General features: G+C 50.7%; 11 protein-coding genes across 11 annotated transcripts; 1 reads left to right on the forward strand and 10 right to left on the reverse strand.

Moving 5' to 3' along the window:
- Position 1: 1 nt before the first annotated feature.
- Positions 2-3,082, reverse strand: TbgDal_X13390 (hypothetical protein, conserved, (fragment); the record flags this gene model as incomplete). Its single annotated transcript, XM_011780204.1, has 1 exon — positions 2-3,082. A coding segment is annotated over one exon (3,081 nt), but the record flags the coding sequence as incomplete, so codon positions are not given.
- Positions 3,083-3,426: 344 nt separating this feature from the next.
- Positions 3,427-5,481, reverse strand: TbgDal_X13400 (hypothetical protein, conserved; the record flags this gene model as incomplete). The annotated part of the gene is made up of 1 exon (XM_011780205.1): positions 3,427-5,481. One exon carries the CDS (start codon positions 5,479-5,481, stop codon positions 3,427-3,429), a length of 2,055 nt encoding a protein of 684 aa, XP_011778507.1.
- Positions 5,482-6,007: 526 nt separating this feature from the next.
- On the reverse strand, positions 6,008-7,714 carry TbgDal_X13410 (DNA repair enzyme, putative; the record flags this gene model as incomplete). The annotated part of the gene is made up of 1 exon (XM_011780206.1): positions 6,008-7,714. One exon carries the CDS (start codon positions 7,712-7,714, stop codon positions 6,008-6,010), a length of 1,707 nt encoding a protein of 568 aa, XP_011778508.1.
- A 585-nt stretch (positions 7,715-8,299) lies between these two features.
- On the reverse strand, positions 8,300-10,837 carry TbgDal_X13420 (hypothetical protein, conserved; the record flags this gene model as incomplete). The annotated part of the gene is made up of 1 exon (XM_011780207.1): positions 8,300-10,837. One exon carries the CDS (start codon positions 10,835-10,837, stop codon positions 8,300-8,302), a length of 2,538 nt encoding a protein of 845 aa, XP_011778509.1.
- A 408-nt stretch (positions 10,838-11,245) lies between these two features.
- Positions 11,246-11,995, reverse strand: TbgDal_X13430 (hypothetical protein, conserved; the record flags this gene model as incomplete). Its single annotated transcript, XM_011780208.1, has 1 exon — positions 11,246-11,995. One exon carries the CDS (start codon positions 11,993-11,995, stop codon positions 11,246-11,248), a length of 750 nt encoding a protein of 249 aa, XP_011778510.1.
- A 313-nt stretch (positions 11,996-12,308) lies between these two features.
- TbgDal_X13440 (hypothetical protein, conserved) lies at positions 12,309-15,365 on the reverse strand (the record flags this gene model as incomplete). The annotated part of the gene is made up of 1 exon (XM_011780209.1): positions 12,309-15,365. The coding sequence occupies one exon, from the start codon at positions 15,363-15,365 to the stop codon at positions 12,309-12,311; it is 3,057 nt and encodes a 1,018-aa protein (XP_011778511.1).
- Positions 15,366-16,018: 653 nt separating this feature from the next.
- On the reverse strand, positions 16,019-20,689 carry TbgDal_X13450 (hypothetical protein, conserved; the record flags this gene model as incomplete). Its single annotated transcript, XM_011780210.1, has 1 exon — positions 16,019-20,689. The coding sequence occupies one exon, from the start codon at positions 20,687-20,689 to the stop codon at positions 16,019-16,021; it is 4,671 nt and encodes a 1,556-aa protein (XP_011778512.1).
- Positions 20,690-22,039: 1,350 nt separating this feature from the next.
- TbgDal_X13460 (hypothetical protein, unlikely) lies at positions 22,040-22,477 on the forward strand (the record flags this gene model as incomplete). The annotated part of the gene is made up of 1 exon (XM_011780211.1): positions 22,040-22,477. The coding sequence occupies one exon, from the start codon at positions 22,040-22,042 to the stop codon at positions 22,475-22,477; it is 438 nt and encodes a 145-aa protein (XP_011778513.1).
- Positions 22,478-23,017: 540 nt separating this feature from the next.
- Positions 23,018-23,698, reverse strand: TbgDal_X13470 (hypothetical protein, conserved; the record flags this gene model as incomplete). The annotated part of the gene is made up of 1 exon (XM_011780212.1): positions 23,018-23,698. One exon carries the CDS (start codon positions 23,696-23,698, stop codon positions 23,018-23,020), a length of 681 nt encoding a protein of 226 aa, XP_011778514.1.
- Positions 23,699-23,766: 68 nt separating this feature from the next.
- TbgDal_X13480 (hypothetical protein, unlikely) lies at positions 23,767-24,126 on the reverse strand (the record flags this gene model as incomplete). The annotated part of the gene is made up of 1 exon (XM_011780213.1): positions 23,767-24,126. The coding sequence occupies one exon, from the start codon at positions 24,124-24,126 to the stop codon at positions 23,767-23,769; it is 360 nt and encodes a 119-aa protein (XP_011778515.1).
- Positions 24,127-24,310: 184 nt separating this feature from the next.
- On the reverse strand, positions 24,311-25,324 carry TbgDal_X13490 (HIRA-interacting protein 5, putative; the record flags this gene model as incomplete). The annotated part of the gene is made up of 1 exon (XM_011780214.1): positions 24,311-25,324. The coding sequence occupies one exon, from the start codon at positions 25,322-25,324 to the stop codon at positions 24,311-24,313; it is 1,014 nt and encodes a 337-aa protein (XP_011778516.1).
- Between the last annotated feature and the right edge of the window lie 195 nt (positions 25,325-25,519).

Genomic DNA, 25,519 nt, shown 5'->3' on the forward strand with positions numbered 1-25,519 from the left:
CTGCTGCAGCAGCTGGTGGTTCTTCATGTTCTTCTTCAAGTTCTTCAAGTGCTTCCACATCTACAGCAGCCGCAGCTGCTGGTGCTTCTGCTGCAGCTTCTGCAGGTGCTTCTTCTTGTTCTTCAAGTTCTTCAAATGCTTCCTCAGCTACAGCAGCCTCAGCTGCTGGTGCTTCTGCTGCAGCTTCTGGAGGTTCTTCTTCTTGCTCTTCAAGTGCTTCCACTGCTATGTCACCCTCAGGTGCCGCTGCCTCAGGTTGTGCTTCTGCAGGAACTTGCTGTGGTTCTTCAAGCTCTTCAAGTGCCTCCACTACTATGTCACCCTCAGGTTGTGCCTCAGGTTGTGCTTCCGCAGGAACTTGCTGTGGTTCTTCAAGCTCTTCAAGTGCTTCCACTGCTATGTCACCCTCAGGTTGTGCCTCAGGTTGTGCTTCCGCAGGAACTTGCTGTGGCTCTTCAAGCTCTTCAAGTGCTTCCACTGCTATGTCACCCTCAGGTTGTGCCTCAGGTTGTGCTTCCGCAGGAACTTGCTGTGGCTCTTCAAGCTCTTCAAGTGCTTCCACTGCTATGTCACCCTCAGGTGCCGCTGCCTCAGGTTGTGCTTCTGCAGGAGCTTGCTGTGGTTCTTCAAGCTCTTCAAGTGCTTCCACTGCTATATCACCCTCAGGTGCCGCTGCCTCAGGTTGTGCTTCTGCAGGAGCTTGCTGTGGTTCTTCAAGCTCTTCAAGTGCTTCCACTGCTATATCACCCTCAGGTGCCGCTGCCTCAGGTTGTGCTTCTGCAGGAGCTTGCTGTGGTTCTTCAAGCTCTTCAAGTGCTTCCACTGCTATATCACCCTCAGGTGCCGCTGCCTCAGGTTGTGCTTCTGCAGGAACTTGCTGTGGTTCTTCAAGCTCTTCAAGTGCTTCCACTGCTATGTCACCCTCAGGTGCCGCTGCCTCAGGTTGTGCTTCTGCAGGAGCTTGCTGTGGCTCTTCAAGTGCTTCCACTGCTATGTCACCCTCAGGTGCCGCTGCCTCAGGCTGCGCAATGTCAAGCTCCTTTTGATCTTCAGGCTCAAGTGTCTGAATCACCTCAGGCTGCGCAATGTCAAGCTCCTTTTGATCTTCAGGCTCGAGTGTCTGAATCACCTCAGGCTGCGCAATTTCAAGCTCCTTTTGATCTTCAGGCTCAAGTGTCTGAATCACCTCAGGCTGCGCAATGTGAAGCTCCTTTTGATCTTCAGGCTCGAGTGTCTGAATCACCTCAGGCTGCGCAATGTCAAGCTCCTTTTGATCTTCAGGCTCAAGTGTCTGAATCACCTCAGGCTGCGCAATGTCAAGCTCCTTTTGATCTTCAGGCTCGAGTGTCTGAATCACCTCAGGCTGCGCAATTTCAAGCTCCTTTTGATCTTCAGGTTCAAGTGTCTGAATCACCTCAGGCTGCGCAATGTCAAGCTCCTTTTGATCTTCAGGCTCGAGTGTCTGAATCACCTCAGGCTGCGCAATGTCAAGCTCCTTTTTATCTTCAGGCTCGAGTGTCTGAATCACCTCAGGCTGCGCAATTTCAAGCTCCTTTTGATCTTCAGGCTCAAGTGTCTGAATCACCTCAGGCTGCGCAATGTCAAGCTCCTTTTGATCTTCAGGCTCAAGTGTCTGAATCACCTCAGGCTGCGCAATGTGAAGCTCCTTTTGATCTTCAGGCTCGAGTGTCTGAATCACCTCAGGCTGCGCAATGTCAAGCTCCTTTTGATCTTCAGGTTCAAGCTTTTTGAATGCAATTTTCTCTGTATGTTCACGCTCCTTTTTTTTGTTTTCTTGTGTGATTTCTTCTTGATGATCGTTTGTTTTTAATTTTTCTTTTTGTGGTTTATTTTGTTTTGGGAGTTGAACTTCTTGGGGATCTTGGTTTGTGGTCGAGTCCTGTTTTTTTAGTTGTGGTTGGTGCCACTGCTGCTGCTCGGCTGTTTCATGAGCGTGAGCAAAACTTTTTTTCGGGTCAAGTATTTTGGTGTTTTGAGGCAGTGATTGCCTTTTTTGATTTGCTTCTTTACATGTTTGTTTTTTACTAATTGTTTCAGTTAGTGGCTTTTGGGCACTGCTGATGCGTGCCTCCTTAGCTTTGAGGTATATCGTCCTTCTCTCCATTTCTTGAAGGATGTCACCTCTGTTGATTTGTTCATTTTTTTCCATTCGTTGGCGTAATTTGCCTTCATCTTCAACCACGCCAACTACCTTCTTTAGTTCATGAAACGCCTCTTGCAGTAGAAGGTATGACCTTCGCAGGTCTACCATGATTTCCATGTAACTGAAGTAATGCTTTGTGTCAAGTGCTATTCTTTCTTGTATATTTTTCTGATACTGCCTCTCAACAAGCCGTTGGCGCTGTTTGGCGTGCATATCCCTCAGAACTTGTCTGTGAGTTTCACTGCGCTGTTTGTCTTTCATATCCAACGTTTCGCGCGTTTTGGCACTTATGTGTTCATATTTTTCCTTTGATATTCGGTCAATAGTCTCCTGCACTTTTGGCAAGAGAGTATCGAGCATGCGGTCAATGCGGCGTAGGGTGCGGTTGCGTTCGTTTTCTTCCTTTTTCCGAATCCTCGCAGAAACCTCCTTGTCTAACTCATGCTGTGTTTTGTCATGGTCGTATTTTGTTAGCACCTGCTGTAGGCGTGAAGACCGCCATAGTCTAATATTACTGTCAATTTGCGCGATTTCCTCCTCAATTGAAGGACTGTCATTAACAATGTGTCGTTGACTAAAAAAAACAGAGTTTAACACAGGTTGCCCGGCATCAGGAAGGGACTTGCTCACCTCTGTATAAAACGTCATATCGTGCATCGCATCACTAACCAACAACCCCTTAGCCACATCATCTGCTGCTGCAGCGCCGGCGTACACGGACGGTCCTTTCGGACGCCGGAAAGAGGAGAGGGGGAGATAATCCGGCTTTGAGGGTTTGACAGGGATCTTCAATTGCTTGCTATCGACCTCTGTGCTGACTTGCTCCAGTAGTGGTTCTGCAACCGTCGGCGTTGTTGTAGGTTGCTCCTTGGCCTGCTCCTGAGGCGATCTCCCCTCGCCTGGGGAATTATTATACATTGCTACTGCTGTTGCTATTTTCCCCCTTTCCACCCCCTTCTCGACTCTTTCTTTCCTATTTTCTACGCCTTGTACTGCGGGGGCTGATGTATGTCTACTTACACTTGTTACTGAGGAGGTAGTAGGTGAGAGAGCGACCAATTTAGCAGCAGCACAAGCCGGGGTGCGTGGTTGTGGGCGCGTGGGTCACAAAGTGTAGGGAAATTATACACGTGTGCACACGAACGTGTACACATATATGCGGCCACCGTGTGAATGGAACTCGGTGTGTGTGTCTTCGCACGCAGGTGGGCAGCTTTTATTGTTAACGAATCTCCACCTCGTACTGGATATCAACACTGTCACTAGTTTTCTTCACTGTCTGTGTTGGCTGCTGGATCGTCCCCGCCTGCGTTCGCCCCCTCCAGATTGGGATGAAACTCAGGAGTGAGGGAGACAACGGGCTCATGCGGATGAATACCATGCTTGAGGATAAAAACCTCCGGGTGCTGCTGCAAATACCCCAAAATACCTCCAGAACCTCGCCGTAAAATTGCACGCCGTAGCTCGCTGCTGATAAATTTTGGCAGGTGCGAAGGAAGCAGGTTTCGGGATCTACAAACCGCCAACCGCGCTGCTACAAGAGACACCATGAATCGGAGTTGCTCTTCTGGGTCCGTCAAGAGTCGCTTGTGGTGCTCAGACGCTTGGCCAGAAACGGGGATATGGCTGGTGATGTTTATGTTCTGCTCGCACTCGCTTGCTTCGTCCCCTTCTGGCGCGACTGGGGCCATGCGTTGGACACACAATTCCGGGGGGCATTCCACCAGACGGAACAAATGTGGGTATTTCCTAATCCACGTGCGAGAGCGTGCGTCGGTTATGCGGCGTATGTTTTCCGGGAGGAGCTGTGGTAGGTGACCTGTTACAATAAGGGTACCGTCTATGGGGAGAAGATCGAACACGTAGTACGCAAGGACGTCAGGATGGCAAAAAGGGGAAGGCCCCAGTTCGTGCAGAGCTATGCAACGCAGCAACAGACGTTTCCTGTCTATGAGGCGAACTCGTTTGTGATTTGGAAGCTTTTGCAAGCTCTTCGGTACCCATTCGTTCGTCTCCTCCAGTTCCTTTTTCAGCTCTTCGCATGTTTTTTCTTGGTAGAGGGCAGGTAAGCAGCGGGCCTTATCGAGCCAGAAACGCACTCCGACGATCCGGGATGAATCAATAGGGTCGTACTCAAAGTCGAGAATAGATTGTGCTGTTTCGGCATTCCCAACTTCTCCTGCTTTGCTTTCTTCCCCACCAATAGCGAGAACAACTGCCAGTGGCTGTGTCAACCACTTCCCAGCTATCTCATCCAGCTCGGGCAGCTTTGTAAACGCTTCCGTGTGTAGAACGCGGCACAGGCGGTAGAGGTTATAATCCTCCACCAATTTATTTTCTGGGTCTGGGATGGCACGGAGCACGATGCGGCTGTAGGCAGCGGCGGAGGTAAAACATAGAAACAATGTAGTTTTCACCCGTGTATCCGGCGAAGAGTCTGAGGGTTGCGAGGCGTCACAACATTCGGGGCGTATCGCTTCAAGGGCGACCTTTGCCGTTTCGCCATTCAACTCTGCCCAGCGAAAGGCATGAAGTCGCTGCCCCTCACTGCAATCCACCGTTGCCCGCTCTACACCAGCCACCATCTCACCACTCCAGGAAGTTGTGTTTTCAGTTAGTTTATGTGCTGTGTATTCCGCTACAAGCATCCACAACTGTATTCCAGAATTTGGCTTGAGCCACTCCTGCAAGACTCGTTCCATGCTCTCGATAGATCTGCTCTCATTGCTGTTGGCCCGCCCTCCCCCTTCAGCACAATGTCCGCTAAATGTTGCAGCTCCGGTTCTACTCTGTATTATGTCTTCTAAGGGAAGAAAGAGACGAAACGATGTCCCTCCGCTTACCTCACCACCTACTTCTTGGATTAATTCAACGTATAAAATTCCGTTACCACCGCAGGAGAGCCGATACCGCGACGGAAACCCTTGCAAGTGACTCTTGAGACCATTTGGAAGGCTCTCAATCACCTCATCTGGGAGGAGCTTGGCTAGCTCCGTCAGAGGAACTACGCGGTTGTGTGCCACAAAGGGGAATACGGGATCAGTCCGCTCCTCCGCATCACCACAAGGGCTTTTGGGCACTCTTGAACGGACCGCCCTGTCCGCTGGCACCCCGTGGGGGAGAGTGTGCACAGCGAGGCACGCTAAGCGAAGAGACGTGGTCCGCAGCACGTCTTTGCGATCGCCATGCCTGTCAAACACGCTAAATGTGACTTTCCGGCGTAAAGCCACAGAGAAAGAGCCCCCGTATCGGCTTGGAAGCAACCCACAACCCCTTGGAACAGGCACCCCCACAAAACATTTCCCAGTAACCCTCATGCAGCCTTTACCTCCTGCTAAGTTACCTATTTTTTTTTTTTTTTGCTCCTTCGGTAGGTACCGCACTGCACTGTCCTTACCTCTTTCCAATTCCACCTTATGCACCCCAGAGGGGGTGGGGGTTCTGTTATTGAAGGCGAGGGTAAGAAGAAGATACACTCAGACACATTCGCCCACGCGCATCCGCATATGCGCGTGACTGTGTGTTTGTGCGTGTTTTTCTTTCATATGTAAGCAGAGGGGAAACCAAACCGAACCAGGGACAACCACGACGGCTCTATACGTTAATCAAACGCAGCTATGAACAAGTGAAGGCAAACCTTAGTCACGTACGAAGGTAGTCCTTTCACTTGGACTTTATGTAATCCAGTGAAAAACGTGGGACTCTTTCCCCCTTCGGTTTATTCTCCCCCTCAGGGGGAGCAGAAGAAAATGAACCCGTGACAAGCGATGAAATTGTCGTAAACCAGCTCCAAAGGGCGGGTTCTCGCGTTACGACAAGGCGAAAAAAAAAAACGTGGGCGAGCTAAATCACCTCTGCTGCATGTTTCTTGTACCTTTCGACGATCCACTTTGTGCGCTGCTTCAGATCAACAATGGGGCTGGGATAGGCCGATCCACCAACGATGCTGCCACCAAGCGGTAGCTCCGTCTTTTCCTTTTTTATTCCGTTGCTTTCCTTCACAGTTCCTTGCACTGTACCTAATGTGCCCTCGTCCGCTGGTCGCCCTTCCTTGCAAAACACATCCCACTTGTGTATCGTCCTCACAGACACATTCCGGAGCTCTGGCACCCATTGTTTGATAAACACGGCCTGCGGATCGTGCTGAGCGGACTGGCGGAACGGGTTAAAGAAACGAAAATACGGCTGTGCATCAGCACCCTGGCCCGATGACCAGAGCCAACCGCCGCTGTTATTAGCCACATCGTAGTCCACAGCGACGGTGGCGTACCACCGCTCACCTTCCCTCCAATCCACAAAGAGAACCTTCACAAGAAAATTGGCAATTAACATCCGGCAGCGGTTGTGACACCAACCCGTTTTCGTCAAACAGCGTACCGCAGCGTCCACAAGCGGGAATCCTGTGGCTCCGGACTTGAACGCGGTAAATTCTGCGTCATTCCACTCCCACTGGAAATTAGAGTACTTCTCCAGAAACGGCTCATTGGCAAGCGTCGCACGACATTGTCGCTCACCCTGAAGGGCAACGTCCATCTTTAGTTGCCCCAATGCCAGACGCGGGTTGTGATAGAGTAACATCGAATAGAACTCGCGCCAAATGAGTTGCCTAGTAAATGCATGCTCCTTCCCCAAGTGTAGCAATGCAACCTGCATGGCCTCACGGATAGAGATGGTACCAAATTTTAAATGCGGACTTAAATGTGTCGTTTTGTCCCCCGGAATGTCGTCTCGTATGGCAGAATAATTTTTTGCCGATGCAACGCTTGCCAACCGTAGCAACCCTTCGCTTCTTCCGCCCCTATCCACCAGTTCGGGAAAGGTTTGGGGAAGGGCTGCTAAATCAACGTAGTCAACCAGTGAAGAGAACTCATCCGCGGCCATGGCGCTCCTCCTTGCTTGATCTACAGTAGCTTTGACATCTTCCTTTACATGGGAACCGGTAAAAATATCACCGATGGTGGTGGCCTTAGGATTTGGCGCTTGTATATCGCTGAAGTGCTCCTGTAGAACGGCACGATAAAAAGGACTGAAGACACGGTACGGTTTTCCATTCTTGTTAGTTACTACATCCGGGGGGAGTAGTGTATAATCCATGTTGCTGGTGACACACCGTACACCCCGTTTAACACACCATTCTTCGAGCTGAAGATCACGTTTACGTGCAAAAGGCGTAATATCGCGGTTAAAACCAAGCTGTTTGATGTCGTAACCAGAGGAACGAACCACCTCGAGACAGTCACAATCACTACCACGAAGACAAACTAGACGTCCACCAAGCTGAACAGTATCCAAATGTTTCAGTGATTGGCATAGGAACTCAAAGCAAGCCTTACCGAAATAAGGGTTCTTATCGGGGTCACACTGCCTTGGATTGAAAAAGAACAGGGGAATGACGGGTAGCGACTGTTTGCCAGCCCGTTCTATCAGCAGCAGCAGACCGGTGTTGTCAGTCACACGGAAATCTCGCCTAAAAATGAACACCGCTGCTGGGAGCGGTTGACTCGGGGTTCGCTGCCTCTTGACGGCGACAACACGACTCGGTACGTACATACCACCCTTGCCTTTGGGGGAGAGAAACGGGGTGCAGAAAATGTGTGTACAAACTCAAACTGAGACGCGCTAGCATGTAAGTGCCTCACAAACACAGTCTTTCACTTCCGATCGTTGGGGTGATCTGTGAAATATGTACCCTTGTGAGCCTGGTACAACTGTGCACCCGGGGGACTTTGCAGACGTCACAGGAACCTGCGACGGCGACATAGTTTATGTGAAACTATGTACGTACCGAATTGCGATTTCCGTTCAACCTCCCCAGCCAACACTTAACGGTAACGGTTGACAGACTGGGGTGGGGGGGGGGAACACCAGTCGAAAGCCGGTTTTGTCGTGGAAAGAAAGCGACGTACGACCAAAAGAAACAGCACCGTTTTGATCCTCCAACCGCGCACAGTTCCGTGGTGCCTAATTTTCCTGTGACATCCTTCGACCTCGGTAGAGGTTATAAGTGAAAAAGTTAGTGCCATTTAGATAGAGACGCACCATCACACCAATCCAGTGCCGCGAATTCACGCTTGTGAAGGGCTCTTTCGACAACCGGTTTTTTTTTAGCCCAACTCCACACACCCCGCCTTCATGTTAGCTTCTGGCAGTGAGTCTGACAATATCAACCGGAGTGCAGACATCAGTGTCGCATAATTTAGATTGTACTTCTTTCCATTTTTTCATCTTCATTGCAGTGGTTACCTTTCCCCGCTTCGTCTTGCCAGGTACTGTTGTCCGACCTCCTTTGCATGACGTGGGAACTTCTCGCAGATACGGTAGTAAGGCAAGAAGACCATTGTTACTGCACACGAAACAACACTCAGTATTTTTGCTGTTGGGATCCTCCACACTGCCCTCATTCACAACATCCCCACGTTGACTGCTTCTAGGGCCACTCACCGTCCGCCTGCAATGATTAGAAATTAGAGCCTTCCAGCCAGCGTGGTCCCAAACCCACGCGTAGGCAAGGCAACAGCCAAAACGCATAGAAAAAAATGGGGCTGTAGCAATGGTGCCGATGCGCGTAAGCTCCGGAATGGTGACGCACAGAGTTGCACCACTCTCTTCCTGATCCTTCGGTTTCAAAAGCAAAAGTGCACCTCCCACTTCCTGATGTTGCCGCCCCCCTCTTGCCGAAAATTTCAAAAGGACACGTTGGTGGGCATTGGAGGGCGAATGGTACAGACGTGCCACCCCCGAATTGCGCCAGACATTCCGTGCACTTTCCCTGCCGAACAACGCGTAGCACCCGGAGAGTAGTTGCAAAGTTTCTCGTTCCTCTTCGCCGATCGCCCGTGCGGAGTATGCGTAACCATTACTCCTGCATAGCCCTACGGTCCCGGCAACCTCTTCAGAATCGTCACACCATTGCCTCCACGTGGCCGCAACTGGTGACACGACACTGGTGAACAAATGCCTCGAAAGCTGGAAGTGGCAGGCGCGGTACGACCACGTGTTGCACGTCCTACTACTACCAAGGGCGTCAGCGTTACGAATGCGGCGTACAGAAACCGCAAGTACTGTCACCACACATTGGTGGATGGGAAAACCGGTACAGTCAACAATGTCCGTAAATGGTGGAAACGATGGGAAAGTAAACACCTTAACGCCTCCTAACGCCCTTTTTGTTGGCGTCAGGGATGATGACTTAGTTGAAAGAAAAACATTTGAATTTTCAGCCTCCAAAAACTCGCTACTCTCGCTCTTCCCAGCTGTTGCAGAGTGCCATCTCATCATTGCCTTGTCTACTCGCTGCTGCACCCATGAATGGCTGGGCAGAACCGCCTTTTCACCACATTCCTGTGCGGCTGCCCCAGCACAACACCAGACCTCTAACATGGAACTCAGAAAACCCACCGCCGGGCATGGATTCCAGTGCGAAATGAGGCAGAAGCTGAGGTGTCGCCGCGCTTGTGGGCCGAAATACACTGGACAAGGCGCAATCAAGTAGTATGTATCCCCTCTTCCCACTTTTCCATCGCGCACAAGCACCAGTGTCACAGCAACTACAGGGTTTGATTGTACCGTGCAAGCATCCTGTGGGAACGGGTAACCAGCGGCTTTGGCGGCGGCAGACCACACGTAACCGTAGTAGACACTACAGCCGTTGGTTTGCCATGTTCCGCCGGTGGGATCCGGGGTTGTTTTGCTAAGGCGAAAACTTTTAGCGTAACCCATAGCCGGCGGGTTTTCATTCGTACGCATTATTAGTAGATTCATTAGCTCCTCTGGCGAAAAACGCCTCTCCATGTTCAGCTGCTGCATGCGCCACACGCACATGTGAGACCTTTCAGCAACGAAGCACATGGGTGGTGGGACAGCCGTTAACTTGCCCCTGTGCTGTCTCACAACCTTTGAAGTCATCTGTGAGGAAACAAAAGTGGGCAATCTCGCGACCCAACGCTGTAATATTCGGTGTTGCTTCCTCTGACATTTAAGGGGCACGGCGATTCTCAGTGTGACGGTGCAGGAAGGCGTACCTCTACCGCTGCCTCCACCTACAATGGCCAGATCGGGTTCTGGGTTTGGACAGGGGGAGACCTTTGCCTTTTCCACACAGTAATGAAACCGCCGGCGCATGTACCAATGGGATGGTAGCCATAAAATCGAAGTTCTACCGGGGAAAGCGCCTGTGAGAATGGTTCCATGATTAGGCATCGCGCAGTTGCAGAGTGGTTTCTGATACTTACCATACCGTAACGCAAAAATACGGCGCAACAACCGCCGACGAGTAGTGGGGCGACGCCTCAAAGCCACTCTTCGCCTTCTTCTCAACAGTGAACACCATTGTGAATACGTGAATAACCGTTTCTTGGGCTTTTTAGTGCATGCACTGAGCATGATAGCTTCCCTTGTGCTTTGCCGCCGGGGATCACGAGAAGCATGCCGCATTCTGTCGTGCATATGCCGCTTCATGTTGCACAGTGGCACGTTTGAGGACGATGGTCGGCGATGAAGAGGAACTACCGGGCGCTTAGGAAGGCCACAGCTGCTTCCCTGCTCTCCTGTATCATCAACGTCAGCACCTCCTCTGCTATCGACGCCATCATCACGTGGCCTTTTTCGGAAGAGTAACGTGGAAAAAGCTGCCACTTCCTCCACTCTGTTTTTCAGCAACTCTGCAACATTCATCGCTGCTGCTGTCTTTTGACCCTGTTAATGTCACGGTAAAAGTTAATTTTCCTCCCGCTTTTTTACACCTTTTTTTCTCTCAGAACAAGTATTTTATGGACGGCACTTCTGCACGCCTCTGAGTAGCCTTATTGCCAGTCGTCGGACGAAAAAGGCGTTTCCTTGGCCTTACAGCATGTGGCTAGAGCCACGTTTTACGCAACACAAAAGTGCTCCTTCTAAATATGTAATACGCACCCAAAATCATTAAGAAAGAGAATGCAGAAAAAGCAGATTCATCGTGTGTTTTACAAATGTTCGATCAATGCTGCATGCCAGTTTTCACGCTTTATATATACGTGCCTGTTTGCGGGAGAGGTATATGAGGCTCACGACCTTCCGAGACGAAGGAACACGGAACTTTATTTTTCACGATAAAGGTGGAAGACCATTTTCTTCCCACTGATGTAGTGCCTCCACCATCTCGGCCCGCCGAGGTAGCGCCAAAAACCTTCCCGGCTCTGTTACTATGTACTCGGTGGGAAGAAGGTTTAATTTTTCCTCAAAATGTTCCCTCACATTTTGCAGGCACTGACGCTCAAACTCGCGACTCCAATGTGGTCGACCCTCACCTCCCTCCTTCATATGTTGTTCCCCTTCCGTTGTCTTCCCCCGCGGCAATAAAAGGTGCGAGGTATACTCCAAGCACCTAAGTAGTCCAGCGTACCCGATCGCCTCAAGTTTGTCCGCATCACTAACAATATCACGAACACGCAGCCATTCGGTTGGAAGCACCGAGGTAAACCAACGTTTGCCACGTTGTTTTTCTGCAGAGAAGGACACTGCCTCTATGGTTTGCAGCGCGTAGGCATGTGACTGAGCCGTTTCAATGGTTGCGTTTCGTTCCTCTTTAATAAACGCCTCAACACGGTGCCTTAACGTACCGTCGGAGTCGTATTTGTGATCTGCTACGTCGTGCAGCATAGCCACGAGGATGACCCTGGAGAGAGTTGTATGCATATCTGTTGCTGCTACTTGGTTCTGCATGCACAGTATCAGTATAGCGCTCTCAGTAACCTTTTCCATGTGCGCCAGGCCGTGTGAGCTGTCACGGCCTGCGCAAGCCACTCTCACAAACTCCCTGCAGCGTTCCCACAGATGATAGTGTTGGGCCTGCATTTGTTTATGCTGTGCTAAATTTTCTGTGCGGAACCGCAGCGGCTTTGAAAAATCCGGAACAAGGCAGAAAACTCAGCTGCCCAATATTCGTGGCTGAAGGAAACACCAATTTTAGAAGGAGGTGTATGATCGCGGGAAACCTTGCAGTTTGTAGCCGCCAGGGCCCTCTACAGCCACCAACAAACGGGAATAGAAAAAAAAGTTGAGGCTCCAAAAGTGAAGCAGAACGAGCGAATACGAAGGACAAAACGGGACAATAAAATAAATCGTGCGATATGTCGATTGTCACGCCGAAAAAATTAACGTATAGGGCCTACAGCCCCACACTGGCTTCTTGCGACGCATCGTACACGAGCGACAGTAAAGTCATATGGTCTATGCTCTCTATTCCACACATGAGTAACTCCACGGCGTACTCCTCAAGGAAGCTACTGAGAAGTTCTCTTTGAGTGCACCCTTCGTGCTTCCAACCAACGGTTGTGTAAAACTCCTGGAAGGAGTGTACAATGCATTCACGAATCATGCCGTCTCTCAAAAACGGCAAAGACAGCGTGGCTGCACACTCACGCACACCACCACAGCAGCCATGATCATGTTTTTCAGTGGTGTGACTGCTATCAGCGCTTTCAGCGAAATGACGACTCCGCGCAAGGGCATACTGGAGCCGAACCCCCGTTAGCAGTGGATGGTTTGGTGGTAGAATCTGCCGCAAGTCTTCAAGCAGTTCCTCGCAAAGCAGCAGAAGCATATGACTGTCGTGGGTTGTCAACTGGGAGCGAAGAGATAGCGCCAAACACTCCAGCCTTGTCTGCAGGCGGATATAATGTGTTGTGGGTAGCGCACAGGCAAACGAGTCTAAGTCCATCAGGCGTCGCAAAGCCGTTTGCGCTAGTTGATCTTCTCCTGCGCCATTATCATCGTCATCACTCCCTTCCTCCATCCCGTCAACCTCAATCCCCTGTACCTCCTCACTCGATCCAACTGTACCGGCTTCAACCTCAACCTCGCAAGCACTCGCGCCAACGCCCCCAAACGTGCTAGTACTTTCAAATTCTTCACATGCCTTGTCCACTGCGTTTGCATATCCTTGCAGGATACGTCTCGAGAGCGACTCGTAAGTGTCTGAATCTGCTCGTGAGCAGTCGCTAGCATGCTCGTAGGACCGCTGACCCTTGGGAGGCGAAAGGTCCACCAATACGCAAGGATACGTGTGAACCCCCCGTGTGGGTTGCCGACCCGCACTACCTTGATATTTATCACAATTTTTTTGTGCATCCTCGGGGTCATATATTAGCTGCCTGCACTCAGGACATATAACACCCTCCAAAAGCGCGGTGCTTGACTTGCAGAAAGAGCAGCAGCAACAGAAACCGTTTTGCTCGTCCTTTAGAGTTTTCGGAATTAGTACTGAGGAAAGATACGATACAGTAATTTCCTCACCGGGCTCAATGTCGCGGAGGGCAATAACACAGACACCACCCTTCCCCTCTCCGAAGGAGCTGCCGCCTTGTGATTCTTCGCTGCACAGGGGCAAAATTATGGCATTAGGCTTACAGCTGTGGTTGATCAACGAAACCAACGGAAGGAGGGCGCGGCAGCGGGTAAGCACTTCGTCCTTCGGAGTGGCTCTGAAATCTTGTGGTGCTTCAAGCGGAACAGAACACCGTCGCCAGCAGCACATGAGGTCGGCTAGATCACGTGCAATGGCTGCCTCATAGTCCACATTTTCCCTTCCCGCCCCTTGAGTTGGGTGCATCCCACTTTCACCCGAGAAAGGCATCATTGCAAGCAAGTGTAACGCCGAATGCATATCAGGTGCCTCAACAGGGTCACCGAGGAGCTTCCCAACTCGCAAAGCTTTGACAATGGAGGAGGTTGCTAACTCATCCTTATGGGCGAAACCCCCGCGAAGAAACAGTTCTAAGGCCCCGTTCACCACGGCAGCATTTTCACCGTCCGGGGTCTCCACAATGTCAGTGACCCGCTCCTGCTTCCGCTTTTGTGGTGACACTTGGCCAACAAGCAGCAGCGACTTGTCCTTCACAACTACTGCGCCCTCCATGATATGGCTTGTAGCAATAAGCCCAACACCGTGTTTGATGCGCCACCTGTTGCTGCTCGGTTCAACAGACGGATGCAGAAAGGGTGTACAAGCACTGTGCGGGGTATCACCTTCCCCATCCGACGATAGCCCCACACCAAACATTGCCAAACGAATTCGGCGAATCAAATCGTCACACGGCGCGTTGAATTGTGCAACCGCTATTTGCGCAGCCGTAAGGGCATCGATAAGGCAGCGCATGGAGGTTGAGAGACCCTCGCGGCTTATCCACAAAAGCTTGTGGCAACCATTCACACCCCCGCTCACCACAGTTTTGCCATCAGTTGCGTTCTGGTAGCTCCCCGGTACTCCCTTCACAAAAGACAAATGCGAAAACAGTCGGGCCTGTTGCAGTTGGATGTCAGCCTTGCCAATATAAAGCCTTCGCAGCTCATCGTACCCTGCCGGAATGCGGCGAGAAAAGAGGTCGACGGTGGAATTAAGTTCATTCAAAAAAGCAGTGACTGTTTCCGCGTCGTGCAACTGGCGTTTGCACTCTGAACTTTGTGGTGCTGTGGTGGACAAGAAAAGGTCTTCAAAAAACAACCATCCATCATCATTGTCAGAGCACATGGACGATGTAGCCTCCGCCTTTGGTGGGGTCATAGCGCTCACGGTTTCGGGCATCCACCACCACTCCGTCATAGGCAGCATGTCGTAGAGGCCGCCACTGCACAAATCAGGTTTGTAATCTGAAGTAAGCGTTACGTGAGCCTCGCACCAACGCCACGCGCGGGAAGCGGCGTAGACGCGGCGCCACCGACAGTGTAGAGTGCTCAGCGCACTGCACGTCTTGTCGGTGTTCGCTGCTCGCATCAGAGTTTCAATGATATCCACCTCTTCCTTTTCTATTCTTACTCTAGTAGCCGCATGAATTTCGTACTGCGTGAAAGACTCAAGAATACTAATCACTGTCCGCATGAGTAGCTCGCCCGCATGCGTGAAGAGCTGGAAGGCCTGCTCCTCATCCCTACCGCTTCCGCTCTCGACGCCCAGCGTGCCACATTCTCCTTTACGGTGCGCCTGCTCTGCTATTTCGTGCAGTTCTCGGCCAACGATGGTGAGGGATTCCGCGTCGTGCCCGCACTCTGTCAGACGTTTCCTCAACGATTCAAGGTCTCGTGACTTGTCTTCCAGCCATGACATCCCAGGTGGGTTGGCAACTACCCTGACATCAAACATTACAAGAAGCCCCACGGACGGCGGGGCATGTGGAAGAAGATAAAAGAGGGGGAGAAAGTAGAGACTTTGCATGAGATCCGAATACATTTTACCTTTCGCAGGCAGCGAAGAGCAATAATAGTGACAACACTAACAACAACAACCGTTGATCTTATATATATATATATAATGCTCTGTTTAAAATCCTTTCCACCAGTATTTGCCCCTACCTTTGCAACTCCCAGAAGGTTAACTCCCCTTCAAGGGCGCACAGAACTTGCCCTTGTCAGCACCCTTGATCACTACATTGGGCTAAGGGAAAGTGGAAAAAAAAGGTATCTGCAAAGAAACATCAAAAAGCAACAGGAGACCATTTAGACAAAAACTAGGATGAAGGTAATTGTGCAAAATACCACGGAGACCTCCCCAAGTCGGTGGTGAATTAGGTTGAAGAAGGGAGAAGGTTCCCGAGGTAAGAGGAAATGTTATAAACTGAGTGTGAATTCGTGTCTCTTACAATAACAAGCCCTCCGATGGGAGCTCTTCGGTAGGTGTCCGTCTAATAGTAGAAAACAATTTGGAAATAATGTGATAGCCCCCTTAGAAATTATCCATAAGCACTTTCTCGTCCTGAAAAGCGGCTTCCAACCCGATCAAAATACTTTTGATATTAACAAGCAGAAATCCCGTTATTCGTGCAAGAGTTAACGGGGCTTCTCGTTTCCTTTCAATGCCATGAAGAAGTGCAACCCTCTTATATCTCACGCCCGCTCCCCCGGGGGAGTGGCGACACCGTCGCGAAATCTGGAAATGGTATCCTCATGGGTGCGCTCCTCCGTCTCTGTTGATCCCGCATGCCCCATCCCATCATCTTCTACAAGAGCCACGTCGATATCTGAGGACGTTGCGTGCATCCTGGAAAATACAATCGCTGCAATAGCAAATATTACAACCACACCGATAAAAGAACAGACTACGAAAACTTGAGAGTTTTTACCCCAAACTGATCGGTGCACGGGGTCCTCTGTCCATCCCCCAACAAAAGCACCTCCTCCCACGACGAGGTACCCCGCCTCCTGCCGTTCTCCCCATTCATCTTCCGAGAATCTAGTTTCAATGCCAATCGGATATATTTCCTCCCCTTTGCTCTGCAGTACCTTAAGTGTGCAGGTGATGGTGCTCGCACTCGCGCTCAGTACATCACACAAGACGGCTGCATCTGATGTATCATCTCCAACAATTACCCGGTTGTATTCAGCGCCAACTGGGTTGAAGTTATTGCCATGTAGTGTCAACTTGGTGTCATTCACACACCACGCGCTGATAGAGGCGCAGGATCCCGTCACGTATTCCACCGACGGTGGAGAAGGGTGAACCTGGAGCGTTGTGAAGGAACCACTGGAAAACGGCACGGCTTTACCCCCGCTTGAAACCACGGCCGTCCAGTTGCACGCCAGAGGGGTATTCACGTGTACCTCACACGTTAGAAGTTCCTCTGTTATGCTCAGCACGGAACAAAATGGTTTCGTGCAATCCGGTCTGGGTGTTCCCGAGGACGTAAAGTTAACAGCGTATCCCTTCCGGGGATCAAACCGTCCGTAGAATTGAGCCACGACACCGTCACGCACCATCCGCGGTCGAATGGCCGCCACAATATCTTCCGCCGGCGCCAGTGGAAGTGTCACTGTGATATTTATAGGAAACCCCACAACCTTTGACGATTCAACACGCACTGTTGCAGCTGTATACGGTGGCAGGGAACACGAAAGACAGACACACAGACAACTGATGCTACCGTTGTAGCCGTATAAATCCTGGGTAAAGGGGAAAGACACGTTAGAGTATATGACAGCAACGCCATCGCTGCTGCGGGAAAACTCTTGATGGCATTTGTGTGTGCCACAGTCAGCTGGGGAGTTAGGGTTGCCTGTTGGGATCAAAACGGCGTCACCGAGTTCCAGTGCACTTCCCTCTGCCTTAAATGCAGATGCTTGCGTTCCCACTACCTCCTTTGGTGTTATCGACAGAGTGCGGTACTCCAAACGAGTTGCAGCAAGCGTGCCGGTCATGTTAGGGTTGTAGGCTATCATGTAGAATGACCCAATATTGAGGGGAGGGACAACCACCGCGTTCTTCTGAGCAACTGGGAGCACACCAGAAAAACTCAATGATGGCCTCTGAATCTTGGCGTACTCTCCTTGCAAAAATCTTTCCACCATCGACTCGTCGGTGTCAGTGCGTAAAAGAGAAAAATACCACCCATCCTCCACACCTTTCACAGAGAGGCTGCATGGGGAATAGGCCAGGCAAGCAACCCGGTTGACCAGTATCTCTGAACTCCCATTTGGCAAGGCGGTTGCTTTCCCCCTCGTGAGTTGGCTCCAGGACTCTCGTACGAAAGTCAATCCACCAGTACGATACCTAGCGTCGTTTTTAGTGCTGCTTGCCGGAACACCTCCTTGTAAATCACCTACGATGGGTGTGGACCGTGTGACTCCTTCTGGCATCTTCACGACGACACGGTCGGGGGCCGGGGGGAAGTCGTACGTATAACCAACCCTGCCGCGTGCACGGTTGGGCGGGATGACGCTTAGCCACATAGGTGGCGCTGGAGTGCCGCCGCAACATGCCACAGCCAGCTGGCCTAGGTGGCGATTGTGGTGGTCCTTCGCTGGACTCCACCTTCCATCGTCCTTACGCCACGCATGGCAGAGCAGTGTTTTGTTGCCGCGTTTTACGGTAATGTGGGCCCACCCATTTTCTGCAGAATTTACAGGAACCCAGAAGGATTTTTGTGGGGTGGATGCTGCCTCTCTCGGGGCGATGCCGAGTGGGCATATCTCGGATAGTGAGCAAAGTTGCATACCGTTTTTCTTCCTGCAAGTGTTCTGTGCACCCTCCCACGTTATTTTACCCCGCGCAGCATGAAAGACACGTGATTTACCCGTCGTGTTCAATTTTAGTATTAATCGATTCCAGCCCCTCGCCAACCTAACCTGGTAAAGATAGTGCCCTACGGAAGACGATGAGGACGAACCAACGAATAGACCATCCACCCACAATCCATGATCTGCATGGGAAGCCACACGTATCCCCACTTTCATCTCCTCCGCTGCGTACAGCGCAAGTGCCCTATACTGGTTGAAGCTTCCACAAATACTCTCGCCCCTCCAGAGACCATTTGTACTTCTCTCCGCCACCCACTCGTACTGGCGCCTCTCACCAAGCACCCAGACACTCTCCGTAGATAGGATCATGGAGCTAGGGCGTGAATTCAAAGGAAAGTCTGTCAGCGGAGCACTAGGCGACATTTCGGCCTCCAGATCGTGTGGAATTGCTCCTACAGTCGATTCCTTCTCAACAAGTCTCATCAGAGTCAGCACCGGTGCTTCCGCCTGCACGGGAGTGAGGTAAGGTGGAAGATCGTTACCGAGTGCGTTGACACCCTTAACCTCGCAGCTTCCAAGGTGGATTTTAAATGAAAGGAACCAAGAATGACCATTGATAGCAACGGTGCGGAGAATAATTGAATGCCACCCCGGTGACAGGTAAGTTGTAACACTCTCTTGCTTTCTTTCCGTACCATTTCCTCGGGAATAAGCAGGCGTGCTGTCCAAAAATAAGTCTGTCTCACCTTCAGTGACAAAAGTCCAGCAAACCGACGCGAAGCTGTTACGGCCGTTGTGAAGGGAAAAGGCAATGTATGACACAGCCGACCCTTTCCCTTTGTGGAGATTCACTCCATACACCGGTATTTTCCCGTCGGGGGATGTTAGTGTTGTCCACGTAAGGTTTCCTACCTTTCTCCCAGGCTGGGGAAAAACTCGCAGCACATCAACAACACTCCCATCGAAACCACCGTAAACGAAGTCTACCCACTCCTTTCCAAGATGGAGAAATTTGGAAACGTGTAAGTCGTCCATCAGCTCATAAGCTGCGCCTTCCATACTCGGTACACCCCTGAGAGAGTAGCCAACAGCAGTGCCAACAACACGCATCCAAAACTTGGATGTAGCGAGCAACTCAGTTCGGTTATTGACACTATATTGATCAAAAAACAACTTGATAAACACCTGGTGGAAGCCTTCAGTTAGAGAGACATCAAACGAACTTTCATTCGATGGGTCGGCACTCCGTGGAGTGAAGCGTTTACCGTCGACATACACCACCGCTGTGGTATCGAAACCATATCGCACAGTGACACGCTGGGTCGCAGCACTATAAAGAGAAAAAGCGTAGAATTGCAAACTTCTGTGCGGCACCTTCGCTACAAACACACCATCGTCTGCGGCCAACTCCCGCCACACATCCTGCAAGAAGTGCTCGCTGTCAATGCGCACCATACTCCTGCTGCCGACCTGCGGTCGAATTTGTGCCTCACCGCCAACGACAGTGGGAGCGAACCAATCCCTTTCGAGGGCAGTTGATCTTTCCACTGCACGTATTGCCGTGCCCGCTTCACCAAAATGCAGCAGACGTGGGACAATTGCGTCAGGGTATGCTGACACGTCGGCTGGAAGCCGCCCAACAACATTCAAAACAGCTTTCAGTATTTTCGTGTTCGCGGTTTCAGGCCCATTCACAACTTCCACGACAATTACATATTCCCTAACACCTTCCGCTGGGGGGCCGGCGTAATGTGTATAACGACCTGTTGGGCTCTCCGCGATGGTGGTGTTACCGTTTGCCGTGATACGGAACGTCACATTTCCTTGATACGGCTCGCTGTGTCTGTTCCACACGTTCACTTCAAATACAACTGGACCATTGACAACCGCAACGGTTGGTTTGAACCTCCAAGCGAGGTACAACGCCGGTTTTGTTGGAACGAACACTAGTCGATAGGGCCGCCCCCATGCTGCAGGCTCACCAGGCGTCAAAGCGCAGCACCCGCCGGTATGACTCGTATCATCGTTGTTATCTCCCCAGAACGAGAGCGTCCTCCCACCACTTTCCTCCGTGTATCCTTCACCTGAGCCACCAAGGACACCGGTGTCTAGCGGTTCGGACACCACGCGTGTGTAACCATCCCATGCGGGATCACGCGGGTCTCGCGGGGCGTACACGTAGTTCCGCGTGGCGTTCATGTTAGTGAGGAGGTTGCACAAGGTGACCCCAGGAAGGGGAATGAGGTGATCCGCAAATGAGCCCATCTCGACAATCAAGACGTAGTTGTGTCCATGATAATCATACTCGACACATGGTTTCATGTAGTTCTTACCGCCATCGAATCCGTTTTGAATATCATCTGTGGTGATTCTGCGGGTACCGTCCAGGTTACCAACTACAACCCCATTTTCGGCAGCTGAAGCAAGTACGGGCAAAACCGTAAACACAACAATAATGGCTAAAACATTTAAAAAAGTGCCTGGGGGGCTTAGTGCCATGAAGAATGCATTTCCCCTCCTCCTTTTTGCGCAAGCACACTTCATACTCGTGGCGGAGTACAGGTCTCCCTCCTCACCTTAGTGCGCTTCCCTTTCCACGCACCACCTTCTGCACCGCAGACAACTCACGCCGCGATTCGACAGCTGTGCTGCTCCCTCGGCGTAGGGAACGAGCGGCAGAGTTTTTTTCAAACCCGATAAATATAAAATATTTATTTCGGTGCCTTCTCTCCCTTTCGAATGGTAAACCCGTCACTTTATCGACAAAACAAAGGCGCCGTTCCTCTGTCTGTAGCGCCACCTTCTGAGGCGCCTGTACCTTTAGTTCCCGATACGTGAAAGGGTCTCCCTTAAAAAAAAAAAATACAGTCGAAGCGGCTAACTGACTTCCAGTTAAAACAAACTGGATACGACAAACTCGAGTGAGTTTGTTGTGCGCACATACGTGTGTGTTGTGAGGATAAAAGGGGGTTAAAAGCAAGCAAAGATCGGGGGAAAGAGGAAAGAAATGGCTCTGGTGCAAGGAGAACTAAGTGTTTCGCGCGATGTTAGGGAAACATCTCAGTGAAGAAATGGAAAAAAAAACAAAACGTTTCCGTGTGCGGAGCGCAGGTCCCATGTAACGCCTGCCTTACCCCACATCATGTATCTCGACTAACCTTTTTCCAATGGAAGATATAAGCAAGACGTTATCCGAATGATCGTGTCCTGACACCGGCCACCGGGTGTTGCTTTAGGGAGGCAGTGGCCACCGGCAATTCTTTTCACGCAACACGAAGGGTGAAGTTCTTCCAGTTACTCTGGCAGAAGGAGCTAACACCGCGTGCAACTTTATCTCCATTTCCGTCCCCTTCCAGTTACGATCCCCAGGAGCCACCAATCAAGGAATACTTCGGTCCCCACAGGGAAGTCGTTGAATGATGTTATCGTGAACGGTGCCACCTACTTGTCTTTTACCAAAAGACGAGACCGCCGAGGTATAGGGGGAAAGGTTCTAGTTTCCTTACTTGCATTCCTAGTTCCTTCTATCCTTATCAGTATGCAGTAAAGGCAAACCCCCTAAAATGGGAAAAGAAAGCAAGAGCTCACAGCGGAATTGTGATGTAGACCTGCCAGAACACACACACACATACATCGTGCACTATGCAGTAGAGTACTAAGTTGGTGTGTCCCCACCCTATGTTCCGCCTTACCGCTCAGTAAATACTGTGTTAATATATATGTTCTGTACGTTGATAGAACGTCGTTGTCAGGGGAGCGAGAAATAACGGACCACACCTCCGACTACCACCATCTACCTTACTTAGCACGGATGTTGCTTCAGTCTCATCTACCCTCCTCCCTTTCACCACTCAAACATTCGTACCCTATGGGCCCCTCACTGTTAATATCAGTATGCCACTAGTAAAAGCTCATCCCCTTCATCCCTCAACCTCGCACACTGCCGTTACCGAGCTATCGGAGCGGGAGACGGATCGTTGTCGCACGCAGTTGAATAACCCTCCACGGGGGATTAGCTTGGTGGATACAGCTGTAAGAAGATCGGGGGAGAAGCCTTCCACAAAGACCAAACAAACGATTCGAGGTAGCAACAGCCACACAGGGAACTCCAAAATGATCTCCGCTCGGATCTCGTATTATTTTCTCTTTAGCTTTCCTTCCTTTTACCCTGCATGTCCCATTCCACTCCATTTGCTTCCCTTCCTCCTTTATTTTATATTTTTTTTCATTTTCCCGTTCGATTGTTTCCCTCGCCCATTTTCGTCGGCATCAGCCTATTTAGACATGCAACTGCTGGAACGAAGGAGTAAAAAGAAAACCGAAAAAGACTGAAACGAAACAAGAAACAAAATAAAGGGGAAGGCACTGACTATCATCCCCCTTCTACCACACGCGCCAGCTTACTTACTGGCGAGAGTAAATCCCACACGCTGTGTAGCGTGCAGTCGATACTGCAAACAAGCTGTATTTTTGCTGGACGACCGAGGAAGGGGGGGATGAAGTGAGTGACTCTAAGAGAGTGATAGGGGGAAAAGAGTAAAAAAAAAAAAAAAACAACACCACAACCATCATCGCCGAGAGAAAAGAGGGGGCTGGAGAAAGAGTCATAGAGATAGCTCAGAATATGGGGCACAGGTTCAGAGAGCTCAACATGCGGTGGGAATGCGTTCTCAGCCCTTACGGAATGTCACGAAAGCGAAATTCTCATATGTTTCGTTCCAAGTGGAGCCCGTATTGGTAAGGATTCCCCTCCCGTTTCACCTTGCTCCCTTGCCCCCAAACTTCGACGTGCCACGCTTCCCCTTTCCTTCCTTCAATTACATGGCCTCTATGTACGAGAACGTCCTTCACTCCACTGCGATTCATATCTCCTCAACGAATCAGCCTATACATCTGCGCGATGTCATCCTCGTCAGAGTCTTCCTCATGTTCTTCACCATCCTTCACATTAAAGAAGTGATGATTGAGCCATTCTGGTATCAGTGACGAGTACTGTTCTCCGAAGAAGGTAACACTTCCAGGCCCTACCACCTCCAATTGCACAAAACCATCCACATCAAATCGTATGTCCACATTGCTGCACAAGTCACTCATGCGGGGAAGCACCACGGTGTACACTCCACCAAGCCGCACCTGCTCAAGCTGGAAAAGATTGTCAGCGCCGATTGTTCTCTTGCTGCTGCCCTCACTTTCGAGATTGAGGGGCCCCGCAACTGTGCCACAGTTTCCGGGAAAACCCCACGGAAAGCACGCAACCGTGTGGCTCTCCATCTTCCCTGAAGCACAAAGTGTCGTGAGGTTTGCAAGGGTTATCTGACGCAACGCGGCATCACCGTATGTCTTAACTCTTGAGGAGAGCTTCTGCTTCCTTGTTTGTTGTTGCCTTTTCACGTACGATTCAACTTCCTCCACAGTAGGTGGTGTGAAGGCGATGTGGGTCACCCGCACAGAGCTCCGAACCTGCTGTGCTGCGCACTCTTCAAAAGAGTACGGCCTTTCCTCAAGGACCACAACGCGAAATGACGTCGCCGTTATTTCATCACGCTCTTCCATTCGTATAGTTAACTTCTCCCCTCCTTTGTTGATACGCCCTCGCTTGCCCACAGCCGAAGTGTACCTGGTTATACGCACCTTATCGTTGGTTTTTTCCCAACTGGGTATTTCGTGTCCTTCGGCTCGTCCCCTTCAGTATCTATTGCGTATATTGGTTGTTCAGTTGCTCCCCTACTACACCGCCGTAATGGGAGCAATAACTTCTTAGCGCAAAACAAGAATGACACGATGCGAACCGAATGCCGAAACCGTAAAGATGTTGTGAGGACGAAAAGCACTACTGTGGAAGCCTGGTCCTTTGAAATCAGCACGCGAGCAAAAGGAATGACAAGTGGAGAAAGAGATAAGAAATAACACAACGAAAAAAAATAGGGTGCTAAACAAACTGACGGAGGTGGCCAATAGTACGCAGTGCACTCAAACCACATTTCCACCCTTTTTCCTTTCACACGATGAAAGTGTCCGCATTACAAAATAAACACCATAAACTTAGTAGGTGGAGGCGAGCTGGCATCCCATACCACGGCAACAAACGTGCATGAGATTGTGTGCAACAACCCTTTTCAACAACATTTGCCTCGATGTTGTTAAATCAATAGGCAACGAAATTAGTTAGTCCTTGCCTTGCCGTTGCCTTTCATGCGAGCCCCCGCGCTCCACCTCCTCAACTTTCTGCACTTCTGGTACCCAGTGCCGTGTCGTCCGCTCAATCATATCCCTCAGAGTTGTCTTGCTGCTCCTACACTTACGGCACGCTCCCAGCATCTCAACCAGCATCACTGAATCCGCAAGCCCAACAAAGCGAATGTCACCACCGTCAGCTTGAAGCTGTGGTCTAATCGTGGTAGAGATAAGTTCTTTCAACACCACCACTACCTCAGAATCGCCATCCTGTGGGATGGTATCTGGATGCGGGTGAGGAGCATCTGCGTCGATATGAGCCCGACCACTGTACAGGTGATCCGTGAGAAGGGCGCTAACATGAAGCTTTAGCTCACTCCAATGTGTGCTGCGCACCAGATCACGCAGAGCGGCCTCATCCACTGAGTCTAGTGCAACCCCGCCCTGCGAACCTAGATTATCCTCGGTGTTTTCGCCGCCACCGTCCACACTTTCGTTAGGGTCATTGCGACCAGAAAGTGTTTTTACCTGCTCGCAGTTTTCTTCCATGGCGTCCATAACCTTCCGCTGGAGCGCCGCTGACCGTTCGGCCGTTTCTTCCGGTGTCGCGGTGGGATTACCGCCGAGTCTAACAGCGTACTGTCGCACTGCAGCCGCCGTGTCGTCATCGTCCACACGGCGCACCGTCACAAAATCCCTCCCAATGGTAACTTCCTCCACCATAGGGAGATTGTGGAGAATGTGCTTGGCAAGGGGCGATTGATGGCAGTTGTCAAAATCGAAACGAAGTGTATTTCCACTTTGTGGGAGAAATTCGACGCCTTTGACAAAAAACTTATAGCACGCTTCATTTGGCGTTTCGCGGAAGGAAACGAAGAAGCTCCTCTTGGAATCCACGTGTGCTTTGGGGGTTAGACATCCTCGAGTCAGCTCCTGCGCTATATGCGGGCAGCGGGCAACGTAGAAAGGACCAGCGCGGTAAAACAACCAGGAACCGACCCGCATCAATTATCACCCGCGCCCACACCCCTGAGAAAGAGCGAAGGGTAGGAAAAAGAATATGAAGAAGCGAACCTACAAATTTTAAAAGCACACAACTGTCCAGAGGTGAACCGCTCTTTCTCACGTAAAACAAAATGCGCATCGGCTTAAGGGCGAGTTATTCAGGGTGTCAGAGAGTAAACCGTATATGCACCTATT

The sequence above is a fragment of the Trypanosoma brucei genome, chromosome 10, assembly GCF_000210295.1.
Source record: "Trypanosoma brucei gambiense DAL972 chromosome 10, complete sequence".
NCBI lineage: Eukaryota > Euglenozoa > Kinetoplastea > Trypanosomatida > Trypanosomatidae > Trypanosoma > Trypanosoma brucei.